At 35.5% G+C, this 19,661-nt stretch overlaps 1 protein-coding gene and 1 pseudogene across 1 annotated transcript; one reads left to right on the top strand and one right to left on the bottom strand.

Annotated features, from left to right (window-relative positions):
* The first annotated feature begins 889 nt into the window (after positions 1-889).
* LOC133861089 (uncharacterized) lies at positions 890-3,335 on the top strand. Its single transcript, XM_062296794.1, has 4 exons — positions 890-1,070; positions 2,138-2,385; positions 2,691-2,904; positions 3,030-3,335. Exons 1-4 carry the CDS (start codon positions 918-920, stop codon positions 3,150-3,152), a joined length of 738 nt encoding a protein of 245 aa, XP_062152778.1. The 5' UTR covers positions 890-917; the 3' UTR covers positions 3,153-3,335.
* Positions 3,336-9,345: 6,010 nt separating this feature from the next.
* LOC133860389 (peroxidase 66-like) lies at positions 9,346-11,335 on the bottom strand (annotated as a pseudogene).
* Positions 11,336-19,661: the final 8,326 nt, after the last annotated feature.

The following is a 19,661-nucleotide window of genomic DNA, read 5'->3' as shown; positions in this document are numbered from 1 at the left end:
TCATTTTAAGGTCAATTGCTAAGGGAGTGACTTATTTATAAATGGGTGATAATTAAAAATAAATAAATATCACTTTTTAGAATTTATTGCCATAGAAGTAGAAAAGTAACAATAGTTTTATTCTAATACTTTGTTCATTTAGGAGTAAAATATTTTTAAAAAAATATTTTTGATATTTTTCGATATTTGGTTGGGACAAAAATAATGGTTAACATAAATTATTTTTCAGTTACCCATAAAAGCTTATTTAATTTTTTGAAAACAGCCGTAAATCATTTTTTGAATTTAAACTCTTCATTTTTGAACGCACATTTGTGAGAATCCGTTACTGCTTGGCATTGGAGTTTGTTAGTAGCCCGATTCTACCGTCAAAGATCTCTAAATTTTGGTATTCAATTGCCGGAATCTAGCAGCATTGGCCAGTTCCGGCTAATGGTCGTCGGAATTTGGCAATTGCCGCCGAAATCTGGAAATTTCTGCTAGATTATAGCGAAACTGGCTAGAATCTAGCTAAATTAGCCGGATTTTGGCTGTATTGGCAAATTCCAGCTAGTTGCCGGAATTTGGTTTGTCGGAATCCGACAATAGCGGTCGGACGTCGCCAGATTCTGGCGGCGGTTGCCGAATTCCGTTTTACGCCGTTGGTATTTTTTCATACAAGTCAAACGTCAAAAAATATTTTCAAAAAATTCATTTCGTTAAAAATATTTTACTACGAAAAACATTTTACATCGAAACGAACCTAACATAAAACAAAAATAAAAAGAAAGAAAACGGACAGGTCTAATTATTGGGTAAATACTTGAAGTGTGGTGGTCTTGGCCCAACTGAGCAGCAAAGACCAGGCCATTTCTGTCCGACAAAAATGATAAATTGGCCCACACAAAGGAAATATTGAAGAGAGAAGCGAGAGTTGTATGGCAGAAATACCAGAAAGAAAGAAGCGAAGAATGGGAGAGAGAAGAGAAGCAGGTACCAAGAAACCGGCAACAACAACAACGAAGTGGCCACTCATCAAACCCAAAAGAAACCTTCAGATCACTCGCCTCAAAGATACGGATCTCTTTACTGTAAGAATTCCACTCCTCCTCTCTTCTTCTTCTTCTTTATTTATTTTAAATATGTTTTTATGAATGTGCGCATATGAGCTTGATTTACTGTGGTGGGTCGAATGTGATTTGTGTTCCAGGGCAAGAAGGATGGGGTGTCATGTTCTTGTTGTCAATTTTAGCGCTTGTAATTGTATACCCACATCCATATTTCGTTTTATAGGTTCAACAAATAAGAGATCTTTTCAATTTCAATTTTTTAAGGATATTGGCATTGGGTACTTGTAATTTATCCTAGGATGTTAATCGGAAGGGGAGAACATGGCTTGGTGTTTGATTTTAGTCATTTTTTAACTGTTGCAATGATACCCAATTGCATTTTGTGAGTCCATAAATCAATACTTTTTTTTAAAAAAAATAAAATAAAATTGGGAGATAATTTTGGGATGTGGCTGCTTATAATTGTACTAGGATGTTGATTATAGGGTGCGATAACGAATACTGGTTACTAATATTAAGTGGTTGGGATTCATTGGGAGCTTGTTCAATTGCTGTAAGGAGTGGAGTTGAAATATTGGGGGTGGGGGGTAGGGTGTGCTACTGGCAGGATTGGAGAGAAAAGGATCCTGGTGAATTCATTGGGAGCTTGTTCAATTGCTGTAAGGAGTGGAGTTGAAATATTGGGGGTGGGGGGTAGGGTGTGCTACTGGCAGGATTGGAGAGAAAAGGATCCTGGTGAATTCATTCGTGTGAAGGTAGAGACAAATCAATGGGGGAGAAGATTAGAAAAGCCAGTGGAGATTGTATTGGCATGTACAATGAAGAGCATTGGCTTTACATCAATGGGAAGCAGTAAACAAGGATTTAGGTTTCTGGTGTATTTTTTCTATGCTATCAAGAGTTGAGAAATTAATTTGTTTATGATGGATGACATGGGGTTTACACATATCAGTCCTGTATAATTTTTCATGTTCATGATGGCATGAATGGCAGTCCTACTATATATGATTATAAAATTTATAATTTCTGTTTAATACATGCTTGAGTTTCACTGGTTGCATTATCTCTTTCTTGTTTAAGATATCCAGGTGCAGAATTTCTTCACATCCGCTGAATCAAAGGCATTTATTAACGCTGCTGAGTCTATCGGTTTTGTCCACCAAGGGAGCCTTGGTCCAACGAAAGGTGAAGCTTATAGAGATAATGATCGAATCTCTGTGAATGATCCTGTTCTTGCAGAAACAATATGGGAGTCTGGACTGCACAAACTGTTTTCCGATATTAAAATTCGAGGAAAGGTTGCTGTGGGCTTAAATCCAAATATCAGGCTATACAGGTTGGTTGAAAGTTTTCCATAAGTTCATTCTTTTTTCCCTAATGTAGATATGATAAAAATGCTTAGCTCATTAGTTTGCTAAGGAGAATAATTTAGTGAAGCTTATTGATGTATCACAAACCATCTCTTTAACTCGTATGGTAAGAAATAGGAAGGACTGTTTTGGATTTGATCTAAACATAGGATTTCTATCACTTTAGCTTTTCTTTTATGATTTTATGAAGGAAAAATTATTAGCCAAAATTACTGCCCTATCCACCATGAAACTTCATATTGTTTTTGTTTTGGATGCTTTGAGTTTTCAGGTATAAGGCTGGGCAGCGCTTTGGACGACATATTGACGGAAGCGTTGATCTTGGAGAGGGAAAGTGCACCCATTATACTTTGTTAATATATCTGAGTGGCGATTTTAAACCCAAGGCCAAAAATGACCTGAGCAGCCCCAAGGATTCTTCCTCACAGCCTCTAGTTGGAGGAGAGACTGTCTTTTATGGTTCGAGGAATGCTGTTGTTGCTGAGGTAAATTCCTTGTTTATTCTCTCTTTTGTCCTATTTTTTGTTTGTTTTTTTTAAAAAAAACACTTATTTTTGCCGTTACATATGTGGAATATGCATTGTTTGTTAATATAACTCGAATTCTGAAGGTGGCTCCTACTGAAGGGATGGCTCTCCTACACATTCATGGGGATAAGTGTATGTTACACGAAGCCCGTAATGTTACTAAGGGTGTTAAGTATGTCTTCCGTTCGGATGTTGCATTTGCCTGATGAGTGTAGTCATCTTAGATTAAGTAGGGTTGGTAAATTTCTGAGTTGAAGGCAGTATCTCATAACTTCGCTTTCTCTCTCTTATTGATCATCTTTTGTAACACCTCTCTTTTTGTAATTGATTTGGTGCTCTGAATACAAATTTAGTTTTTGACTGAATGATATGCTGTAACCCCTGTGATAGATTGCAGGCTTGTCAACTCCTTACCTAAAACACTTGTTACTTTAGAGTTTAAAATTAGTATGTTGTATTTTTCTATTTCATGGTTCTTTATTGTGGATCAACAATGAACTGATCTACATTTACTGAAACCTTGACAGCATCTTGGCGTAATCTGCTGGTTTCTAAGGTATTTATTACCACCTTTTATGGTTTCAAAAGTGTAACAGAAGGGTAGGTTTTGGGGAGAAAAGAGGCAAGAAAAGCGAGATTAAGGGAGCACTGTAAACATTAACAATCTTGCATGCACACAGACGGAGGAACATACTAAGCGCCCATGGCTTCAGTAATACTTAGTTACTCTTGTATTTTGTTAGTCTGATTTCTTCCAACTACAATGAAGCAAATATATAAAACCTGGCTCTTCCTTACTTTAGTGGACTAAGACTAGAGAACTATTTTGTTTGGAAGGTACCAAATAGGCAAATGCATGCCCAGTAGACTAACTTAAAACTCAAGAAAACACTCGTAAAGCCTTTGGATACTCAGAAAACTCTAGGGTAGATATCATTGTTAAAGATCAATTTATATGCAGAGTTTTTATGCAGAATTTCAGTTTTGTCTCTGCCTATAAAAACATCACTAACTCGCAAACTGTTGTATCAAACTAAAACCTGTTTCAAAACTGGGATACTTTTGCATAGTTTTCCTAGGATCATACCCACCCTTGCATAGCATTTACATTCAGCTCAGTAAATTTACTCTTTATTTTAGCTAAAAATCATATTTTTCTATTTTAGCTACCTATTCTTTCAAATCATGTACATCTGGCTCTCTATTTTAGCTATTCTATTTAAATATTCTTTTTTTGAAATTCTAAGGTCTTTTAACATCTTTCTTGAATCCTAAGAACATGGTGCAGTTGTGTTTATAAGTAGGAGAATTTCTCTACTTATTATCTTTTAAGAAAATATTCAAAATTTCATGTGAGTGGTAAATTGGTAATCATTTAAAACAAAATAAATGTCACGTAATTATGTGGGGTGTTACATGGGCGGCTAGGGTTAGGAAAAACTCTAGCATCCATGCTCCTTATATAACATTGCCAGGACTGGGATTTTTCTCCCTACCCCGGCGTGTACCCAAGTGTTCTTGGGCTTGGGTTTTATTCCAAGTCCAGTCTCCTATATGCATCTTTATGTACTCTATTTACATCTCATGTTTTAACAAATTAAAACAAGCAACCTAATAAGATAGAAGTTTGTCCATAGTTAATTTACATCAATTCGAAGAGAGACATAAAAAGAAAAAGAAAAATAAAACTAGCTTCAAATAGGCATGTGACCCTTGTCATCTCATGATTGTCATAGGTTACTATTTAATTACAATTGATTCTACTAAACAATTGTAATTGCACTCTAATTTATATTTGTTTGTTAATGCAATTAATCTCTTAGACAATTCTTAATATTGACTTTTGATTGCTACATGAAATGTTCTGTAGCATAATTAAGTCAATGATACTGTAACTTTAATTATTTACTTCTTTATCCTTGAGTACCGAACTTAATCACATAATTTTGCCGTCTATGTGAAATCTCATTACACTATGTATAAATATTTTAGTAACTTATATCAAAATGTTATGGCCTGAGACTCAGAATAATTACTCTATTAAATCTCTCTCAATAGTAAATTGTTATCCTTTAAAGAAAGGACTTGGATTCCTTAATGAGAAATATGTTTCCACAATGCTACATTTGATCACCCAACGCACCAAGAATTTTGACCTTAGTAAATGTCTCATTTTCATTTCTAAATGCATCAAAGTGACTTGCACTTGACATTTGAGTTCATAATTTCCTTGGGATTCAGAATCTATATCACAAGAAGTCTGAGAGTTACAATTATTTCATTTTTACAGTGTTTAAAATAGAATGACAATTCTTGTGGTCCATTCAGTGAATTGTATCCCTATGCTTCCACAACAACAAATCAATTTGAAGTCACTACTTCACTTGATCAAGATAGATCATCACAATTGATGTGTAACAGTCTTCGCAAATAGAATGCCAAATTCCATTACCAAGTGCGAACATGAGATTATGAATTTGCAAAGTTTATGGTTTAAGATCTTCTGTGTCATAATCTTATTACTCACACCATTAACCATATTCAATACAACTCATGGACCATTTGCATACACATAATAAATAATCAAAAATAAAGATAAGCATGTAAAAGGTTTTATTGTAAACGATAACATTGCGACCTCATCACCTACACGTGTAGATTTAGTATCACGACCAGATTCAAAAGACGTCTCTCTAGTGCAGAACTCCTCTCACAGTCCCCTTTCTTTAAACTACTTAGATAACAGAATCCTAACAAATAGATAGTGTCTAGAGATAGGATTCTGTATTTTCAAATATAGATAGATTACAATTCTATTTTAGATATTTGTAATATAAATTCTAGATAGGTTTGCTCATGTAATCTCTTCCTCTATTTATACGTTATTATACATCAATGAAATGCATTAAACTTCAAAATCTATTATTTATGTCATATGCTCAATTAAATAAATCAATATCTAAAAACTTTATTCAATCTAAATTAAAATGTCTTAATAAAAACATTAGAGTTTAGGACACTATTCCCAACAAATAGGACCCATCAATGTCTTCAGTCATATGTATTAGCTTGGATTTTCAAAAAACAAGTGGAAAAAAGACAATGTTTACCATTTTTTCGTGAAGAAATTAATTGGACCTTGGGGACAAGGTCCTTTTAAAGGCGGAGGAATTTTAGGGATGAGCATAAAATGAGAGGGAATTAGGAATTGTATTAGATTAGGAAGAAGAGTTAGGCTGTTTTAAAATTAGAATTAGGATTAATTAGGAGTTCTTATCAATTTAAGTGTCATTGTATTATACTCTATTTAAAGACTATTTTGTTGTTAATAAAATAATAAGAGAAAAAAAAAATTGTGAATCTATGGTATTTTCCTACTTGAAGTGTATAGAAATATTTATTATTGATAGAATTTATTGGAGCAGGGCCCCATACATCAAGAAACAGCAATTGTAAGGGATTGCTGGAAATAGAAGGAGTGCTACTTAAATGAAGACGATGACTCTTGCCCTGTTGACATGGGGAACAGATTGAGGGGAACTTTGATGAAACCACAAGTAGTTTATTTGATTTAATGACTTGACTGACAATAGGAGAAGCTGGATGGCCCAACCGAAGATTCCATTGATCCAAGTAGACTTTTTCACCAATGAAGGCAGCAAGAGACCTGGAAGGAGCATGAGAGGATGGCCATGGATAAGGGCCGAACTTACTCGGGCCTTGGAGGAGCAGCTTGTGCGATTGGAGGTCCTTACACAAAAAAAATTGGGATGAAATTCAATAAAAACGTGGTTATCACGAGTAAATTGGTTGACAGATATAAGGTTTTTCTTGATTTGAGGGACATGTAAGAGTGACAGTAGGTGAAAATTATTTGGAGGACCAGGTAAGGTACCATGACCAGAGTGTAAGATGTTCAAACCTTGACCATTGCCTACTTGAATATGATATGAGCTAGTGTAGTCTTCAGCATGCATGTTGAGATTGGAGAGTTCATTTGTGAAATGAACATTTGAGCCGGTATCTGGATACCACTGAGAATCTGATGTAGAGTGGGCAGAAGCCAAGTTGGCATGCAACTGAGATGAGTTAGCCTGGTATGCTTGATCAAACCTGAACTATCATGTGGCTGCTGTGTGGCCTTGTTTGTGACATACTTGACATGTTGGGCGTTGTGAAGAGAACCATATGAAGAGAAGTGCTGAGAGGGTCCTCTGCCGCGAGGAAAGTTGTTGTTACAATAGCCTAAGCCATAGCCACGGTTGTTCCTTGCATAGGATGGGTTGTGGCGTTGTGCAGTGGTGATATTTAAGTCTACAGTTGATTTGTGGTGCTCGAGGCGTAACTCATAAGAGAGCAGATAGCCATAGAGGTCATTAAGGGAAATAGAGTCTTGCCTTGTGGTCACAGATGTGAGAAGAAGATCATATTCTGCACCAAGCCCAGCAAAGATGTGGGAGACTAGTTTTGAGGCTTCAATGGGTTTGCAAATTGCGGCTAACAAGTGGGAGAATCCTTGCACTTTCTGGAAGTATGCTGCAATTATATGAGCCCATTTTTTTAAGGTGGCCAATTGGAGTTTGACTTGCATGATTCTGGATTGAGATTTAGAGGAGAAAAGTGTCTCCAAAGTGAGCCATACCTCACGGGAAGTAGAGATGCCAATAACATGGGGTAAGGCTTCTACTGACAGCGTTGAGACAATGGCACTGAAAATCATCCTATCTTGATGATACCAAGCTTGATAACCTAGATTTGCAACCAGAAGACCGAATGTGGAGTTTGGGATTTGTGGGGGCGCGCAGGGGGGGGGTGTCGTGGATTTGTTCCATCGATGTACCCAAAAAGGTTTTGTCCCTCTAAAACGGGGACCATAAGAAACTGCCAGAGGATGTAATTATCTTGATCTAGTTTCTGGGAAATGTGATGATGCACATTCTGAATGGGTATGGGTATTGTAGATGAGGCAGGGGGTGAGGAAGCAGTGGGTGAGGTTTGGGTGGAATCTGTTTCATATTCGAAGGTAGCCATTGACGTTGGCCTTGAGATGGCTCTGATACCATATAGAAGCTTTAGATTTCTTTGTTAATCCGCCTACCTCAACTGCAGGACAATATACTTGTATCTATATTAACCTTTGAGTTTATCACAGTACATGATTTACATCAATGAGCTTAATAGACTTCTATTCTTATCTAATGAGTATAGAGACATAGTTCATTCCAACTCTACTTTATTATTATCTGATTCGATGGCAGAAGGTGTTGCTTGATCCAACTCTATAGCTTTTGCTTTATATTGAGTTGTCGAGTAGTTTGATCCAATAAAGTGGAGAATTCTTTAACTCAAACAATCTCCTTAATTGTGTGGGTTTCCATCAAGTACTAAGTGCAAATTGAATCTAGAGATCGATTTAAAGAGTTCAGGTGGATTCAAGAATAATCGCCCACGTAATGGGACTCCAAGCCCAAGATAGACTTAATAAGACCCATCTTACAAGTAAGATAGGCTCAATCAAGCCCTAGACAACGGGCGTACCAGCGCCGATAAAACATCTACAAAAGGTCATAACCAGGCCACGTGTACCCCAATGGCCATGTGTACCCTAATATCTTGATATTCTCGGGGCATGATGGAGCAATCGCCTAACGGAGTGGGGTCCAATAAATCAAATCGGTTATTCTTAGACCCCTCCCCTCCCCTGAAACAATCATCACACAGGAAATACTCTATAAAAGGAAGGGAAATGATTCATTCACAAGGTACACACCATTATCTCTCCAAACAGCTTTTTGAATTTCCTTCTCATCCTTAGTAAGCATATATTGACTTAGGCATCAGACTGTTCTCCTGTCGGCACACCCAGCGAGGTTATTCGTGCTTATTTTCCTTTCCATTGCAGATTTTGTCGGCCTTAAGCACGATGTCTGACCAACTGATTCTTTCTTCAAGTTCCATCATTGCTGATCTATAAGCAATACTAATTTAAATACAAGGAACCAAGGAAAAAGCAAAACAAAACTATAAGAGCGGTTTTGGATGGGAATGAAATTAGGCTACTAATATTATCTACCTCAAGAAAACAATAATGATAATGCAATTCCATGGGATATTGAACATGCATTACATTTTACTTATTATAAAGTTCCATCGTCAAGCTTTTAGCTTCTCTTTCTTTCCTTTTCTTTTTGTTCATTATATTTTTCAGCTTCAAATTTATGTACAACAGTACATGGAACCACTGATCTCTTAGAAATTAGTGTGACAATCAATATTAGGCCATATACGCTAGGTTAATCAAATTTATTAAATTTCAAAGACAACTTAGTAACAAGATCAGTGTTGCATTATTATAAACGCATGAATCACAAATTTAGGCTTAGTCTCTCTCTGTCACTCTCAATTTACAACTTGGCATTTCAGTCTCACTTCACCCTTTTCAATCCCCCCAACGTTCCCTAGTTTGATCATTGAAGCCACAAACTCCCTAAAGAACAAACTTTGATCCTATGCAAATGCTTCAACAATGCACCTAGTCCTATAATCACCGAACAATGCTTGATCCGATCCAAAAACACATTTTCCTGCCATCAATCTTTTCCAAGAACTCCCTGCATTGCAATTCTTCTTTTGTTTTGGGCATTTCTTTCTAAGATTTTGTGTAAACTCGTCATTCATATTGGGCTCAATGTTAATTAGCCAAGCTTTGAAAGAAGAACAATGCATGTGAAAAGCCAAGGTTGTGACCTCCGGAAAGAACAACTAAATCTTTGACTCCTAAACCTCTCTTGGCAAATCTTTGAATGAGTTGGGTTACATTGAAGCTTGGAGCTGGTAAGTTGATGGTTCCTGCTACTTTTGATACCCTTCCATCTTTCCTTGGAAAGGAGGCTAATTATGATAATGATTAGGAAAAAAGAATATAAATTCAGTTTCCTTAGTACTATATCAATTGTTGATTGTTCTTTGTTAGAATATTAATTAAATTACTAGTCTTATTAGCTTAAACTTTTGAGATGAGTGGTGATTTAACATGGTATAAGAGCCAGAGGTCATGAGTTTCGAACCTTGACTCCACAATTCACCCCCATTTCAGTTAAATATTTCCTCACGTTTTAATGGGGAGTTTGAACCCACAAGTGAGGGAGAATGTTAGAATATTAATTAAATAATTAAATCAATAATTTTCTATCAGTTTAAGCTTTTTAGATAAATAGTGATTCAACATGGTATTAGAGTAAAGGTTTTGAATTCGAACTTTGTCTTCTATCTGTCATTCACCTCCCATTTTAATTAAATGTTTTACGTGTTGGGCCTCACTTATTAAGAAAGAATTTTGAGCCCACACGAGAGTAATGCTATTTAGTAAACTCTTGTAAACGACAACCCTTGTAGGAGCACTTGTAAATAGTCTATTAAATAGAATTTTCCTTAAATTATTAAAAATCAACAATTTCCTATTAGTTTAAGCATTTGGGATAAGTGGCTATTTAACAGTCATAATATCTTTGAACAACCATGTTTATATCATAGACTAGTCAATGTGAAATTAGTGTAGTCAAATTAATAAAGTATAAATTCAGCTTTCGAGTAGATCGCAAGGGGTAGCTCAATCGACTTGGGACTACGCCTTAAGAAGCGGACGTCACTAGTTTTCAAATCCCCCTTGCTCTTCTCTCCTCTTGAGGTCATATATATATATATATATATATATATATATATATATATATATATATATATATATATATATATAATTCAGTCTTCCAGCAATTATCTTAAACAAGCTAATTTAATCATGGCTAGGAGGCTAGCAAGGAAATTAACATGGTTACAACATCTCTTGATGCAATGGCAATTATATCACCGCAAGAAACTATATGTGGACATGGCATTTCAAGCTTAGTTTAGGCATCATCAATCACATAAAATGGTCGAAGAGAGATATTTGGGGGGCGTCTTTCTCTGCTTGGTTCCCTAGAGTTGAGTCCAGCAATACCGAGGCATCACATCCCTAAAAAATAGTTTAAGACGATTATCTATATAACCCATTTCGATAATATAATGAAAGAAAAAGACAGAGAGGTCATACACATGTACCCTTACGAAATAATCATGGAAGAACATCCTAAGGATTTGAGTAAGAACTTTAGGATCATGCATGGATGCATCATAAATTGTCCCTAAAATTATCTTCTCAGCCTGTGGGCATGTGTTGGTCATAATAATGAGCATCGAGCACCTCTTTTAACAATGAAACCATGAGCAAGAGTAGGAAACTTCTTGTAAAAGAGACAACTTTTGGTGTGCAACCATTTTGTTTTCGAGTGAGATCGATCGATGAAGAAAGAAGAGAAGAAATGGAAAATGATAGTGGTGATGAAAGTTTCATGCAAGTATATTGTTATATATAGCTAACCATAGTTTAAAAAACATATATATATATATATTGAAAAATAAAGTGACTTCTAATTTAATGTGCGTGTGTGCAATGTGTAACAAAATATCAAAATGCGGAATTTAAAAGAGACAGATATTTTGTTAATGAAGTGGAAACTTAATTAAGAAAAAAACCACTCCGGGGCAGCCAAACCCATGATATCCACTGTTAATATTTTATATGGGCAACATTCTGGTTGACAAAAACACTTTATGTAAATGTTGCTTTTTAACAGGAATATTGGTTCAGTTCAGAGTCTTCAAGTAATATGGACAGTGTCTCAATTCATGCATTGTGTCTAATCACAAGTTTCTAGAAGATGTCAATGAAGATTCCATGCAATTTCCAAGTTAGAACAGCCGGTTCTTGTGCAACCGTCCGGACGAGACTTTCAAGGCGTTCAGACGCCCCGCAGTGTCTAGAAACTTCAGTGTTGCAGCTGTTCGAACGATCTGGTTACACTGTCCGAACGCTAGGTCAAGCTACTCCGAGTTTGACACGGAGTTGGATTTCAGACGACACTATTTGGGAAGGTTTTGCCAAACGTCCAGACGATGTGGTAACACATCCGGACGCTACCCAGTGTTCCAGAATATTCTAGGTCTCCTTTACAGATGCAGAAAGGAGTGACAGCGTTAACCTTCTGGACGCTCGGTCAAGCTGTCCGGATGCGGTCCTGTTTTGGAAAGAATTTCGCTATTCTGGAAAGGTGGTCACAGAAAACTGTCCGAGCGCATCTAAGTGACCGTCTGGACACTACTCGCCAGAGTCCAAATTTGAACAGAATCAGGTTTTTTGTCAGCTTATAAATATATGACTCTAGGCTTGTATTTTGATAGAATTTAGTATTGAATTCCATAGTTCTTAGAAAGGGTATTTAAAGAGAATTGAAGATCCGCTAGCTCTCTAGCTGTTGCCAGTGTGTGCTCAACTGTTCGTGTGAAGTCTATCTTAAGGGTTGATCCTAAGGTAAATGATTCCATTGAAGACCCCTTCAAGTAGGAGACTTGGTTGGGAAGTGTTCACGATGGGTTTCATGTCAGAGTCTTAGGGACAATCGCTGCATCGGGGTATGTGAGTGTTAATTTCTATGTACTGACTTTGTCTTCTGAATAGTGAATATCTTGGGTTTGGCTGCCTCGACATGGTTTTTTTCTTCACAGAGTTTCCACTTCGTCAACAAAATATTTGTCTCTTTTAAATTCCGCAATTTAAATATTTTGTTGCACAATATCACACACTTGGTAAATTAGAAGTCAAATTTATTTTTCAATTGGTATCAGAGCTTGGTACACTCTGTTTAAGATTTATTTCTTGAGTGTGATCTTTTTGACTTCTATTTTTTTTTTTTTTAAATGTCTCAATCTTTTCATTGGATTCCTGCCTTTGATGGCACGAATTATGGGTATTGGAAAGCTCGTATGTGCTTCTTTTTAAAATCTATTGATGTTAGGCAAATTGTAGAAACTAGTTGGATTAAACCAGAGGCTACAACTGCCGAACTATCTGTTGCTCAAAATAGTGCACAACTTTCCAACAATAAAGCACTCCATGCTCTATGTCAAGCGCTTTCCCCATCTGAATTCTCAAGAATTTCAAATTGTGAATCTGCTAAAGAAGCATGACAAATCTTAGAAACAACATATGAGGGCACCAAACTTGTTAAATCTGCCAAGCTCCAGATGTTGATTTCTAGATTTGAAGAAACTGAGATGTTAGAGAATGAGACATTCAGTAAGTTTTACACCAGGATCAACAACTTGAGAAACTCAATGGTGAGTCTTAGGAAATGGGTCTCTAATGTAAAACTCATCAAAAAGATTCTAAGGTCTTTGCCAGAGCGTTTCAGGATCGAAATGACTTCCATTGAAGAAAGCACGGACTTATGCTCCGATTGTTTCGGTGTAAAATGGTTTCAGCCGTAAAATATTTTTAGGGAAGTCATTTTTCAGAAAAATATTTTCCGTCGAAATCATTTTTCGGTGTTTAGCGCGTACGAAAAATTATAAATATTTTTTATATTTTAAACTGCCGGATCCCGGCCAGTTGACCGGAAGCCGGCCGTTCTGGCCAGATTCTGGCTAGCTGGCCGGGATCCTATTGAAGACCCCTTCAAGTAGGAGACTTGGTTGGGAAGCGTTCACAATGGGTTTCGTATCAGAGTCATAGGGACGATCGCTGCATCGAGGTATGCGAGTGTCAATTTCTATGTACTAGCTTTGTCTTCTGAATAGTGAATATCCTGGGTTTGGCTGTCCCAAAGTGGTTTTTTTCTTCACAGAGTTTCCACTTCGTCAACGAAATATTTGTCTCTTTTAAATTCTGCAATTTAAATATTTTGTTGCACACTATTACACACTTAGTATATTAGAAGTCAAATTTATTTTTCATCCACTATGCAGAAGATAAAGCTAGTTACAAAACAGTAGCGCTCATATACCCTTATGCAGTGGTCGTACCTTGAACTCTGACGCATAATCCAATGCGAACGCCTCCCAACCAAGTCACCTACTTGAAGGGGTCTTCAATGGAATCTTTTACCTTAGGGCTCCTCTCTAAGATAGACTTCACACGAACACAGCAACAATTTGAGAGCAACTGGATCAGCACAACAACTCCTAAAAAATACTCTCTAAGCACTATGGAATTCAATACTGGATTCCTACAAATTACATGCTTAGAGACCTTTATTTATAGGCTATAGAAGACCTAAATCGAGTCTGAATTGATTTTCTCTAGGCGGCGTCCGGACGGTAGCCGACGGCGTCCAGATGGACAACTGTGCAACCAGCTTTTCAAATTCGCTGAAATCCTTTCCTAAATAAAGCTGCGTCCAGACGGTGTTGTCTTAGCGTCCGGACGGCTGCACTTCTGCTGCACGCAATTTTCATAATAAGGACTGAGCGTCCGGACAGTGAAGATTGACGTTCGGACGATTACAACTCTACTAGATGTCTTGCCTTATCAAGGATAGCGTCCGGACGGAATAACTACGTCATCCGGACAGTTGCAGTTGTCTTCCCATATCTGTGTTTGGCAAGGAAATCATTTTACTTGTTGAACACTAAAAGGCGTCCGGACGTGTTGTTGAGATGTCCGAATGGATACAATCTAGAACAGTTCGAAGCTTCTGGATACAGATGGGAGTCCGAACGGATGTTGTTTGACTGATGAGCGTCCGGACGGAATACCACGTCGTCCGGACGAACGCAAGGGATCTGAACTTCACTGTCTTGAATTCTGCATAGAGTCTTCTTGAAGCACATAACCGAAGTGTAGACTCTGAATATAACAGTCTCCCTGATTAAAAAATGACATTACATAGAAGTGATTTTGTCCAACAGAATGTAGCCAATTACAAACTAACATATATATAGATATACCAAATTCTTTGTTCTGCTTTGAGACCAAGTATATATCTCCACCTAAGCTCTTATCTTGTACAATTAACAAAACAATTTAAACAATTCTTTTTTGTTTTTTGTTGATGACTGATAATATATTAAAAATTCATATTTTAGTACAGCTTAGACAAACAGATAGAGAAATAGTTTAGTTGTATATAATTATTATTATTATTATTGCTTATTAGCAAATGTCAAACGTGAACAATGGGAAATGATATGTTATTGTTAGTGCATGTCTATCTAGTTGGTTAAGGTAGGTGAAAAATGGAGTATACATAAACTATGTATTTTTTTTTTTCATTTTTAATTTTTTCAAAGGAGGTTCCTCATATTTAATATTTTGGTACAAAGAAATTGAAGCGATTGAAAACCTTTTGCAAATTTAATTGTGTAGTTGATAATGTAGTCAATTTGTTATATAAGAGAGAAATGGACCAAGCATAGGTGGCAACTTCTCAGTAAATATACATAAGAATGGAATATCTTACAATTTGTAGCTCCAAATATGTGAATGATCTTTCTTATGCTTTGTCATTTGGGTTAGATTAGGCTTATAATGCCAAAATCTGACTCAGTCCAGCCTCTTTTAATTATGCCCACGTATGAGCATGAGAGGATTTGGGGGTAACAAAGTTCTCACAAAAAAAAGGTTTAGAGAGAGGAGCATGGGAGGAGAGCCAAATTTTTTTTATTAAAATAATGCTAAGGGAATTACTTTTGCATATCTAAATTTATAGTATAACTTTTGGTTTTTTTGGTGTTTCCTTAGCTTAGGGAACAACAATAAAATATGATTCTATGGGTTTTCCCTACATCTAGATAAGAGAATGAGATTTAGAGGAGCTGTTGCTGGTACTCTTACAAAGGGAGTTCAAACACTTGTGATATTTTTCTAACCATTTAAGCTATTTTAATGTTGTTCTCATCAGGCATACTTGACAGGAAGAGCGATTTCTAATGACATGCATTTTGAGTTCGCTATGAATTTCAATAGAGTTTTGGAAGAACATTTTAATGACTCAGGAAAAGTTCAGTCTCACTTATTAAGGAAATAATGTTAGACTTAACATCCATGAAGTTGACAGATATACCCTTTAGGAAACCCAAAGGAATACCCAAAAAAAAAAAAACTTACTAATTAAGTGCTTGAACACAATGGCAAATTTTGTTAAGTTGTTTATACAATGAAATAAGAGGGGCATAATCATAGGTGTTATAAGGGCTTCCTCGTTGGTTTGTGAGATTCCTATTCAAAGCATGCAATGTGAAAGCTATCAAAATTACCCTTTAGATAGGGATTGGAAATATGCTCCAAAACAGTAATTGGCTTTATAATTGACCAATCCAAGTAATTATTGCACCGTTAGAATTCGACCAGTAATCCTCATTATTGCTCAAATTGACTAAAATCTAAATGATCCAACAAGGTAACATGTGCGTCGATGGCAGTATACAGACAAATTGAATTACACCGCTAGGTAAGTAGCATTTTTCTCAACATTTTGAAGTAAATTGTTAAGGAATTGCTAAAGACCAAAATAGTTAATGGCCCTACCCCCTCCTAACTATCAACTTTAATATCATATATGATCGATCCTGCCATCAATTTCAATTTCAAAGAGACACCCAAGTAGAAGAAGAGCTAAAACCAATAGACAATTCGGATCAAAGTATGTTTGACATTTATTTTGGAATAAATCATGAAAAATATGTTTTTTGTTCCTTAGAAAGTGTAATTTGTTGCATATATACACACACACACACACACGCACGCACATACACACACACACACACACATGAGTAATTATACATATTACACCTTCATCTCACTCCTATCTCATAAGGTTGATGTGGTAGTGTCCATTAGGCCTTAGAATATATATATATATATATATATTATAACAAATGCTGATCTAACCCAATGAAATAGAGGTGGAATTATAACAACCTGATCCCAGAACAAGCACCTAGAACATATATTTCACTTTATAACCCTTTCATAAATATCTGTCTTTCAGAATTCGTATAGGTTAACCAGAGCATCTATATTCTTTAATATGTTCTATAAATTATCACATAATCATCCAAGAATTTTATATTCCCCTGATAAAATTATAAGACATTCAAACTTAGTACTTCAAAATCTTTCAACTAGTTTCTACAGATTGTAAATGCAACTAAAGCAACAAGTAACAATTGAAGCAATTTTGGGCATAGTAGATGGTATCAAATTCAAGTTGCAACAATTACGATCTTGGAGTATTGAACATGTTAAGCGGGATGCAAATACAACAGCTCATACCATAGCCAAAGAGGCTATTTCGTGTGTCATAGATAAAGTTTGGGTTGAAGAAATTCTAACTTGTATCTGTGGTATTAATCTATGGAGGTTTTGCCCCTAGGTTATTGAATTATTCAATAAAGATTTTATATTCTCAATTAAACCACATAAGGTTTTCCTAAAACTAGCGTTTCACCAAACATACTTCATAAGAAAAGCAATCTCTCGCTAAACTTTAAGATTCTCAATTTTTTTTTCCTGGTGTAGCTAACATCAAGAGTATATGATACCTCTGAAAAAATGTAAATAAAATTTAATGAGTAACCTCAGTAAGTAGGAATAATTAATCAAGTGAGTGATGTCGAGCCATTTACCAGTTGGAATTATGCATATAACTTAATAGAACAACTCTCGATATTTTCAAAACAAGCTATGAAATATTACTTTTTGTATCGTTCTATAACCAAGAAAATGATTTGTACACATGAGTAATCATTCTTACTGTGAGCAATAAAATAATGCAATGACTCAAATATATTAAAATCATCTTCCAAATGGTATACACTTGTTGTCAAATGTTTTGGCCCTGTTTGACTAGGTTGTGTGATCTCCGTATTGGGACAAAGACATGGGCAGATGTACAGGGGCGGGCAGGGGCACCTGCCCCTACATCTTATTTATATATATATATATATATATATATATATATATATATATATATATATATATATATATATATATATATATGTCTATTTTTAAGTTATGTCCACTCACGCCACTACAAGTTTAAGCCCAATCAATTGCCTAGCCCTTTAAAAAATTAAGTTTACTTCAAATTTCCATCAGTCAATTAAAAAATGTGGACTCCAATCCAACACCGTCACCAAAACCCTTTTATTTTTTTATAGAGTACTGGGATAGTGGGACTATTAATCTATTATAGAGTACTGTTGTACTGGGACTATTATTTTGCATATAACAATTTTTTTTATTATTATTATTTACTTTACATTGTGATTTATTAAATATTAACCTTTTATTATGATTGTTTTCTTATTCAGATAAGAACAATATTGGCATCTTTTAAGAAGGTTTTCTTCATACTTTGGGATTTTGCTAGTATCAATAAGTTTCAGTAATTTTTTGTCACTTTCAGGTACGTTATTTGTTATTGTTTGGTCCTTTTAGTAAGATATTTTTTAAAAATTGGTTAGATTAATAGTAATCATAATATTGTAATAATTTAATTATAATATCATTGGAATATGTGTCATAAGTTATGAGTTTTTTTGTGTAAAAACACTTAAAACTAATAGATAAATAAATTTTCAGGTTTTCAAAATATCTTAGATTACATCATGGGCAAGCCAAAAAGAATTGATGCATTTCTTAAGAAAAAAGGTGTTGATTCCAATTTTAAAATGTCTTCTTCCACATCTAATCCTCAAGCTTCAGCTCCTGAGCAATGCTCTTCTAAGATGCTAAGAATTGAATCTCAAATTGAGTCAGTTGACATTTCTACTATACAACATGATGCAGGGTTACGTCCTCAAATATCGGAATATCCAATTAATCAACAAGATGAAATTAGACGTGCTTATCTTAAAGGCGGTCCACATAGATTCATTCCTTCTATCAGTTCTGGATATCCGTTTTTGGGAAATGGAAAAAATCGTCGGAGATTTCAATCATCTTGGTACAAGATGTTTGATTGGTTAGAATACTTTCCAACAAAAGATGCTGCTTATTGTTTGCTGTGCTATCTTTTCGGTAAAAGGCCAACGGGACAACCCAGAGCTAGTGCATTTACTATTGAAGGATTTCATAATTGGAAAAAAGGTTAATGATGGTATAAAGTGTGTTTTTTTGGTCCATATGGGAAATGATCCATGTTCACCTCATAATAATGTTGTTAAGTGTTATGATACTTTGAAGAATCAATCTCAACATATTGAAAGGGTGATTGATAAGCAAACTTCGAAACAAAAATTGAACAATCGATTGCGATTGAAGCCTTCAATCGATTGTATTCGTTATTTAACATCTCAAAGATGTGCTCTTAAAGGTTATGATGAGGGTCCGGATTCAAAAAATTGTGGCAATTTCCTTGAGTTGATAGAACTTGTATCCATAAGGTTGTCTTAGAAAATGCTCCACAAAATGCTAAATATACTTCACATCATATCCAAAAAGATATTTTACATGTCTCGGCAAAGAGGGTACGAAATGCAATTTGTGAAAAAATTGGTGATTCAAAATTTTTTTTATTATTGTTTATGAAGTATGAGATGAGTCTAAGAAAGAACAAATGGCTATTGTTTTAAGATTTGTTGACAAAGATAGTTTTACACAGGAACGTTTCTTTGATATTGTCCATGTTAAAGATTCATCGGCATCGACTTTAAAGAATGAAATATCTGTTATTCTTTCTCAACACTGTCTTGATATTCAAAATATTCGTGGACAAGGGTATGATGGTGATTTTAATATGCGTGGTGAATGGAAAGATTTCAAGCATTATTTCTTAATGATTGTCCTTGTGTATACTATGTTCATTGTTTCGCTCATCGACTACAATTAACATTAGTTG

Source organism: Alnus glutinosa, chromosome 2 (genome assembly GCF_958979055.1).
Source record: "Alnus glutinosa chromosome 2, dhAlnGlut1.1, whole genome shotgun sequence".
In the NCBI taxonomy this organism is placed as follows: Eukaryota; Viridiplantae; Streptophyta; class Magnoliopsida; order Fagales; family Betulaceae; genus Alnus; species Alnus glutinosa.
This window is presented reverse-complemented; position numbering and strand designations above follow the sequence as displayed.